We start from the raw sequence: 9,085 nt of genomic DNA on the forward strand, positions 1-9,085 counted from the left end.
ACTGGCCCAGAAACCTTGGTTTGGGAGGGTCTGAAATGGATACTAAGGCCTATGGGGAACTGAAATGCCTAACCCAGGTGTTCCCTCTCCCTCCCCAGGCTGAGGGGTGGGCCTAGATAGGTCTCAGCTAGGCCCAGGGGTCTGTCCTGGTCACAGGTTCCACTAGCTAAAGGGACTGGAGCCAGGGGGCAAGTAATGGAGCAGAGGGAGCGGCAGGAAGCAGCCCAGGAGCCCCAAACACACCCCCTCAGACACACCTACCACCCACAGCACATCTCTACACACACCTGCCACTCACAGGGCCAGACACACCATCCCCTTGGCAGTCAGTTCACACACCCCTCTCCACCCTGAAAAGGCAGGGCACACTGGCTCACTCTACAGCCCAATCCACACCCCATGCACAGGCCCCACCTGCTGGGGCCTGAGTGGCTGCCAGGCTTGGCAAGGAGGGCAGGGCATGGCCACTGGGAACAAACTGGGGAATCTCTGCTGAGAAGTCCTCTGAGGTTGTGCCTGCCCCAGCAGAACAGACACTGGGAGGGGAGAAGTCTCTCTGTGTGCTGCCTCCCCTGGGGCAGAAAGATTCACACCTGAGCCCCCATGCCCTGGCAGCCTAACAGTGCCTGGCAGAAGGGAAGCCCTCAATGCATGGCAGCAGTCACAGTGATTCACCTGTAAGGGCGCCGAGCTTCACTACAAGGGCAAGGGGTGGGGAGATGCTACCTGCACAGCCAGTCTGGGTCTGTGCACCAGGCCACCTTCCAGGAGGGAGCCAAGGCCCAGAGAGGAAGCCAGGTGTCTGAGAGGCAGGGGCTGCTTTTCAGAATACAAATAAGCTCACATCTCACCCCTGCTTAGAAATACTCCAGGGTCCTCCATGCCTATGGGGAGATGTCCATGCTCTTTGCAGTGGCAAAGGCCCGTTACCCACTGACCCACAAGCTTTCTCTGCTCCATTACTTGTCTCCTGCACCTTCCCAAAGCCCCATCCCTGTGTAGAGGGGTGGTGAACCACAGCCAGACAGGAAGGTGAGAGGTGGGTTCCGGGAGGGACAAGTCCCTACAGGAGCCTTGGGGAGCTCCAGAAGAGGCCGTTTTAGGCTTAAACCCAGCAGTGGCCTGGGCACTGGGGCTCCGACTTTCCACCAAGGGAACGTTTCATGTTCTAGCAACGCCTTGGGTGACTTGCCCTTTTGTTTTCCTGGGTTCCCTGGCATTGTTCCTTCTGAAAAATCCCACTGGTGCTGAAGAAAGGAATTTCAGCCCACACGGCAGCTAAGGAACCATGTGGTGCTGGGGCAAGGAGGATGACTCCTCCACTTGCCAACACACGTGCCCAGCAGCTGTGCACACAGGAACTGGGCACAACCTCCCACTGACCAGGACTCTGGGAGGAGCTATAGCCCAGGTCCACAGCCCCCAACCCCAACCATCCTTGATCCAGGCCGGGGACAGGCCCAACGTATCACCAAGGGCCTCCTCATAGAAAACGTGGTTTTATTCTGGGGGAGGCCAATGTTATTGTCCCAGCCTTCCTCCCTCATGCCTGCCCATCTACATCTTGAGCGCCTCATCTCCCAGTCTCCCTTTCCTAGGGCCACACCTACTCCAGGAGCTGTCTGGGTCCTGCAGGGGTACTTTTCAGCCAGGTGGGCCTGGACCTGGCTCCTGCTGCTGGCACCCTACCCAGCCCACAGCCCCTCTGGGATCCCTCCTCTCGGTGAGCCTCCCCGACCCTGGCTGGCTTCAGCAGATTCTGCCCCATTTCAATGTCAGGAAGGAGCCGGCCATCTCAGGGAGGGCTTGCCCAAGCCTTCTTCTGACGGTGCTTCTGCTGTCAGCTCTCTCCACTGGCCTCAGATCTTGGAGGACTCAAGCCGAGGACTCCAGGGCGTGGAGGGCTCCCGCAGCGCCTGCAATTCCTGTTCCAGGGCCTGGTTGCGGCGGTACATGTCCATGTAGCCCCCCTGGATCTCTCGCTGGTATCGCAGCACCCGCTCCTTCTCCTCCTGCCAGGTCCGCCGCTCCTGCTCGAAGCGTAGCGCCTGCTCTTGGCCCCGGAGTCGCTCCTGCAGCAGCTCAGCCCGCAGCTGCTCAGCACCATCCCCAGCCTCACTGCCTCCTGCCTCCCCCAGCAGTCCCCGGCTCTTGCAGTCATCAGTCTCACAACTACCTGGGGCTTCCTCCCGGGGGGCCTGCTCCTGCAGGCTCCGCACAGCCTCGCGCAGCCGGGCCAGCTCTGCGTCCTGGGCCTGGGCTTGTGCCCGGCTGCCCCGAAGTTGTGTCTTTAGGCTGAAGATCTCAGCCAGCTTCTGCGCCAGTTCGGCCTGGGCCTCCCGCAGCTGCTGCTTCAGGAGGCTGATCTCCGCTGTCTTCTGGCACACCTGGAAGGGGCACAGTAGGGGTGAGCGCCAAGCAAGGCTGGCTGGGGTGGGCAGAGGAGGGGGCTGCAGAAATGGGGACAGGAGAGTTCCTGAGAGCCCGGTCTCTCACCTCCCATCGTGCTTCCTCCTCTGGCCGAGTGTTGGGGTCAGCATCTGGAGGCCGATGCTCAGCGGCCAGGCCCTGCTGTGCCCGCAGCTCCTTGCGCAGGCGACGCTGCTCCTGCTGGGCCATGAACAGCTGTAGCTGGAGGTTTCGCTCGCTGCGCTCAGCCTTCTGGGCCACCTCGTGCAGCCGCTCCAGGTATAGGCGCTTCAGCTCAGATAGCCACAGCCGCTGGCGTTCCTCCAGCACCTGCCAAGGGAAAGAGGCACCTAATAGCCGCAGCCAACATCCTGTACCCGAAAACCACAGGACCAGGGCCCAAGGCCCTGGCCACACGTGCCCTACCCTGGGATGCCCTCCAGAGGGGAAGTGTCCCCGACATATTCCCGCCCTCCCGCCCAGGGAGTCTCTTCCTCCCTCTTGCACAGGGAACCCCAGCAAGAACCTGACATCCCACCACGTGGGGTGGGGGGAGAGGCGCTGATGCATCTCCTTCTTTCTCTCATATCCAGAGTCATGTGGGGGAACTGGCTGAGGACACTGCCCAGTACTCCACTGCCAAGGGATAGAACAGGACCCCAGGCAGAGGCTGCCCTCACCTGTGTGAAGTGATTGACGCCATCCTGGTCATTGAGGCCTCTCTTGAGATCCTCACAGGTGTCAGGGAGCATGGCCACCACCTCCTCGTCAGTGTGGCAAGAGAGCTCATAGGGCGGTGGGGGCTCAGGCAGGCAGTTCAACCCGGCCAGTGGCCCAGCCTCCTTTGGGCTCCGAGAGGCACGATCCAGGGAGCCCCCAAGGTGGTTAATGTGGCCCAGGGAGGAACTGAAGGGGCCAGGGCCCATGCCAGGACTTCGGCTAAAGCTGCCCCCACTGGAGGAGTCAGACAGGCTGGGCTCGGGTTCGGGGCCGCCCTCGTCCAGGCTGAGGGCGTGCAGCAGCTGGGCACGGGCCTGTGCCTGGCTGGCCCGGGGCCCTGGGCTCAGGGGTGGGTGGCAGGCCAGAGTGTGAAGACTGCCGTTGCTTCGCCACAGCTTCTGGCCCTTGTGGGCCGCCAGGCTCTGCATGGACAGGAAGCCTTTCCCGGTGCCTGCCACAGGCTTGAACACCGATGGGCGAATACGGCACTGCCAGGAAGAGAGGGCAGGGTAAGGCCCTGAGCTAACAGCACTGCCCCACGATGCTCCCACAGCCCCGGGGGTCCTCTCAGACACGGGGTGCCTGCCACTGGGAAGCAATGACCAGGCTAGTCCATAGCAGGACTTTCAGGTCCAAGCCGTGCCCCAGCGCCGAGGTCTCCCAGGAGGCCCCAAGCTCCCATCCCACCCTCCCACCCCAGGGAGGGGTTTGGGCAGAGGTGCACCTTATCAAAACGTCCCCGCTCGGGCAGTGAGGTCTTGCTGAAGTCACCGGCCCGGGGATGTTCCTGGTAGTAGAGGGTGGCATAGTCGGCAGGCTCGTGCCGAGCAGCCCGCTTCGTGGTCTTGCCATCTTTCTTAGGGAGGTGCAAGTAGCTGAGGAGCTCACGTTGGCCCAAGCCCTTCCGGAGGAGCCCATCAGGCTGGCGGGAGCCTCGGGACCCCTCAAGTGCTGCCCGTAGCTCTTCAGGGGAGAAGTCCTGCCGTTCCAACAGGCTGCCCACGCTGCCCATGGCAATGCCAGCAGGGCCTGGGGCTCTGTCCATGAAGTTTCAACACGGCACAGGCAGCTGCTTCTAGAGATCAAGAGGCTCCATCAGGGGCAGGTGGGTGCTTGCTGCCCACCTGCCCTTGATGCCCTAAAATCAGGTGCTTGTTCTGTGTCAGCTCCCCATCTGGCCCAGGCCCAGGAGAGGCAGATATGGATATGGAGAGAATGCAGCACAGAATTCCTAGGCTGGCAAGAGGAAGGGGCACAGGCCCTAAAGCCACCTGCCCGGTACCCCAGCATCAGCTAGAAGTGTGATTGGGGGTGGGGAGGTATGGATGAGGGGAGGCATGGAAACAGCAGGATAGGACCCTCCCCAGGACTGGGCCAGCTGAGGACTCAGGCCCTGTCTGACTCTGACCTTTCTCACTCTCCTGCTAGACTCCCCCCACAATTTGGAAAGTAGGCAGAGGGCACAGGGAACCAGGGCCAGCCGCCTCAGATACTCCATTCCTTCTTCTTTTCTTGGGAGAGGGGAAACCCAGTTCAGCCCTCTTCCTGCAGAGAGTGAGTTCCCCAAGGGAAGCACCTGGCATGGGGCGGGGTTGCACCAGGCAGTGGGAGGGATACAAACAGGAAGGGCCCGAGGGGAGGAAGGATGGAGGGAACAATGGCCACAGTTTCCGGAACAGGTGTTCACCTTAGGCCATGGTGAGAGGCAGGGGAAGGGGCAGCTGGAGCCCCTGCCAGCCCTTTCATATGCCCCAGAGAGCCCACCACCAGGTGTGAGGATGGGGGCAGGGGTGTCTCTAAATCTTGACCCTGCATTGAGCCAGTCACTGTGGGGGGCCTGGCTTCCTCATGTGTACAATGGCCATGACAACTCATCACTCAGGGATGCCTAGAGAATGGGCTAAGATAATAGAACAAAGCGCCCAGTCAGTAGCCAGGATCAACGCAGGCTGACCAGAGCAGAGCTTAGCTGGTCAGACACATGAACATTACTGGTGGGAGACCCAGTAACTAGGCTCCTGTGCTGGGACCACACACAGTGGAGGTGGGACCTGTCCCTAGTGCCCGCTGGATCCCCTGTGCTAGGCCCAGTGCTCACGCTCAGCATGCCGGATGAACCAATGCCACCTTCTCTGCCTCCTCCCCAGCTGCTCCCATTCCCAGTTAGACCCCAGCAGGCACACTGCAGCTGTGAGTCCCCCAGAACCTCCCCAGTATGCTGCCGGGACACCCACTCCCATCCTAAACAATGGTGGTTAGGAGGTTCCATCTTCCTCCGCCATTTCCAGGTTTTGTGTTTGTGGGAGACAAAGCTCTCTAGGAGTAAAAGGGAAGGAGGGTGCAGCCCTGCCCCCTCACCGTGTGGCCCTCCACCTCACCCTGGGCAAAAGTACCCTTCCCAACCCTTCCCTCCCAGGCCCCAGTTCCCTCAACACCTCCGGGGGTGTCATAGGCCACACAGGGTCAGGGGACTCACCCAGGTAATCACAGGTGCTAAGCACCTACGGCGACACAGGGGTCTCACTGAGTCCTGTGACCGAGGTCCTATCTATTTTTTAGGTAAGGACACTAGGGCTCTGAAAGGTGAAATGGTTTGCCCAAGGGCACAGAGCTGGCCAGGGTGAGGGCACCGGTGAACCAGCACCATGGCTGCCAAACGGCCAAGGATGTCACCCATGGCCCCAAGAGGTGGAATGGAAGCATCATCTCCCAATCTGACACCCTTCACCACCACAAACCCACCCGGCCACAGGTACCACTGTGTCTGAGAGGGCACTGAACTCCTGTCAGGGAGGTGGGACAGCAGACAAGCTGGTCGCCTGCCCTGCTCTCACACTGTTTCTCCACGGGGCACCTCTCTTCACCATGCCTCAGTCTCCCCATCTCTGGAGTGGGGAAAGACCCTGCCTGCCCTGCCTTCCTTATGGGATTACTGTGGCAGTCACAGAGACATCAGAGGCAAAAGGTCTTGTGAACTGTAAACCCAGTGCAACAAGGGGAGGGCGGGGGGATGGGGGGGGAGATGATGATGGACGATGGTGACAGTGATGCCAAATAAGCTCACTTCATCCCAAATACACACCATCTCACCTTCCCTTTGGCAGATCCTCACTTCCTGTCTCAAGGAGCAATAACTGACATCCCCTGAGCCCCATAAAGAGTCTCAGGTCTAGAGAGGCAGCCATGGCCATAACAGCATATACGCCAGCCACTCATACTGCAGTCCAGTCAGTGCCACCAGCAGCAAAGAGGCTCCTATATTAGAGGACACAGCGAGGAGAGTCCAACAGCAGACAGTCACGCTCAAGGTCACCCACACGGCATTGAACACACTCTGGGACACATACATAATAATACAGGAATTCTTCCACAGGAGAGACCATCTAGTTCCCTGCCCAGAGACTAGATGCGGGGGTGGGTGGGTGTGTGGGGTGTGTGTGTGTGTGTGTGTGTGTGTGTGTGTGAAGGTAGTGAGGGAGGCATGAGGCCAGCTTCCCTCCACAAGTGACTTGAGCAATTAGAAACAGCTATGGAGCTGGAGGAAGAGGCATAGACAGCCCCTTTCCTCTGTCTTTCTTTGAGGCCCCCACCCTCCACCCCTCTTAAGTAACTTCTCTGGCTGTATTACCAGCTAGTACCTTTTCCTAGAACGGTCCTTCCACCTCCCCTGCCTCCCCCCAACGCACACCTTCCTGTTGCTTGGAAGCCCAGGGACTGGCCTGATCAGAACAGGACAGCTGTGGGCTGGAGAGGATTTGGTGGGGAAGTGGGGGAGAGACAGCAACTGGGGAGGGATCAGAGCCTAAAGCCAAATGCCTCTAAATGCCTGGGCTTGCTTGCTCTGGGGCCCAGAGATCTGCCCAGAGCTGAAAGCTCCCCATAACCCTACAGGCTAGGTTTGGGCCAGGCCTTCTGCACAGGCCCCAGGTGGCCCCAACAGGGCCTTTACTCCTGCTCCCATCCCCTGGCCCCAAGATTAGCCAGCAGACTGGAAGTCCTGAACACAGAGGGATACCTCTTTTGGACCACCCTCGGTGGAGCCAGGAGAATGGGCCTGGGGGACCACCTGGCGATGGAGCAGAGACAGAACATCAAGGAGGCATCCTGGCATCGTTTAGTGGGTGCCTTGGTGGGTCAGCCTGACACAGGGCCGACCATAGGCTCACAACACGCACAGGAGGGGAGTAGTGTCAACCCCCCTTCAGAAGAGAAAACTGAGGCCCAGCAGTTGAAATAACGTGCCTAAGGTCATGTTCAGCTGCACAGGAGGAAGTGAGTGCACAGGCTCCCCATCATGCATCTCCTCTGGGTGGGACATCCCAGAGCAAGTGGGCAGGAAGCTCCACTCCTAACTCTGCTGCATCAGCGCCCCCTGAGCCCTGACAGCCCATGGGGGGGGAGTGTGGAGGGGGGTGTCCCACCACCTGCTGGGGAATCAGTTTTGCTGAGGGGTGTGTCTGCAGCTGCCCCTGAGGAATGGGACTGGAATGTCCCTGTTCCAAAAGAGGGGGCAGTGGATGCGGAGGGGCCAGGAAGGGGGCATACCCTGGACACCCTGCAACACTTGAAGAGGCAGAGTCCTACCCCTGCAGGAGTGATGCTTTGTCTCACTACAGCGTCACTTACAGTTGCACGGGACTCTACAGTTTTCTTCAGCCCTTTCATTCCATCATCTCATCTCCATGAAAGCCTCGTGAGGACGGGCAGAGTAGCAGTTACTGTCACTCCATTTTACAGACAGGGAAACTGAGGCCCAGAAAGAGGAAGCAAGTTGCCCAAGAACCCACAGCGATAGCCATCCCAACTCCCTGGGCAAGGTCCTCAGCACTGCATCAGGCTATCCCAGCCAGGGGTCACCACTGCCCGCCATGGGCACTCACTGCTGTGTATGTATGTCTGCCCAGCCCCCACAGCTGCTTCTCCCAAGGGCGTGTGCAACCATGCTGGGTTGGATTCCAGTCCCCTTAGCCTGGAATCCCTCCGGCCTGCCCCTGGATCAGGAAGAAACAGTGGCAGCACTGCTGCTTGGGGACTTTTAGCCCTGGAAGCTGCTGGCTCTAGAGGCGGTAGTGGGAGCAGGCTGGTCGAATTCATTCACAGTCTGGCACATACACACCCACACACAGCCAGCCAGCACAAGAGCCCTGCCCAGGAGGGCCCTGGGAGGAGGCTCATCACCTAGTCCAGGATGGTGATCTCTCTGCTTCTGCCTCCTCCCCAGGCCAAGCAGGGAGAAGGCATGGTGGCCAAGGCAGAGGGACAGCCAGGCTCAGCCCGTGATGCAAATGAGGAGAACCCCAGTTTGTTCTTGGGGGAGAGTGGTGTCCCGTGAAAGACAGGGGTCCCGGTTCTATTTCTGTACACAGCCAGAGCCCCGATTTCGGCTGGCCCTAGGCCAGCCCTCACTTTGGCCAAAGGTTGTGGCGTTGCTCTGGCCGCCAAGATGTGGGAGCATCCCTGGTTGGGGGCCCAGGAGGCAAGCTGGCAGCTTCCGCCTGTACAGGGCAGGGGGGTTGAAGGACGAAGCGGGTATTGCGGAGGGGGCGGGAGAGGGGTCTCCTGGGGAAGGAGAGGCAAACGAGGTAGGCATCCTTTCGGAATTTGCCCCGGGAAAGCTCTGGCAGAGGCGGGCTAGGGCTCCCCAGAACTGCGGGGGGTCATTTAACTACCTGGGGGAGGGAGGGGCAGTCTCTCCCTGGCGCCTTCCTGGGGCCCGCCCGGAGCGGTGGGGCTGGGAGACGGAGGCCGAGGTCAGGCTCCCTTGCCAAGGGCATCTGCCCCACCCGAGCCGCGGCACAGGGGTCCCGAACGCCGATTCATGGAAAGCGCGTTCGCGGGGATTTCGGGGAGCAGCGTAACCTGCTACCGGCCCCGCCAGCGGAGCGTGTGGGTGGGTCCCCGATCCCGAGCCTCAGAGCCTCGGTGCCTGGAGCAGGGGACACCTGGGCGCACACCG

At 60.3% G+C, this 9,085-nt stretch overlaps 1 protein-coding gene across 1 annotated transcript in view; it reads right to left on the minus strand.

The window, feature by feature from the left end:
* Window positions 1–1,482: 1,482 nt before the first annotated feature.
* Window positions 1,483–9,085, minus strand: part of N4BP3 (NEDD4 binding protein 3) — a 34,893-nt gene continuing 27,290 nt past the window's right edge. The window contains exons 2-5 of the mRNA XM_005865479.2: window positions 3,854–4,204; window positions 3,090–3,617; window positions 2,497–2,739; window positions 1,483–2,387 (exon numbers count right to left, since the gene is read on the minus strand). Coding sequence (XP_005865541.1) covers window positions 1,860–2,387; window positions 2,497–2,739; window positions 3,090–3,617; window positions 3,854–4,174 — 1,620 coding nt within the window. The 5' untranslated portion in view covers window positions 4,175–4,204 and the 3' untranslated portion in view covers window positions 1,483–1,859. The remainder of the gene's footprint in view (window positions 2,388–2,496; window positions 2,740–3,089; window positions 3,618–3,853; window positions 4,205–9,085) is intronic.

Source organism: Myotis brandtii, unplaced genomic scaffold, assembly GCF_000412655.1.
Source record: "Myotis brandtii unplaced genomic scaffold, ASM41265v1 scaffold208, whole genome shotgun sequence".
Lineage (NCBI taxonomy): Eukaryota > Metazoa > Chordata > Mammalia > Chiroptera > Vespertilionidae > Myotis > Myotis brandtii.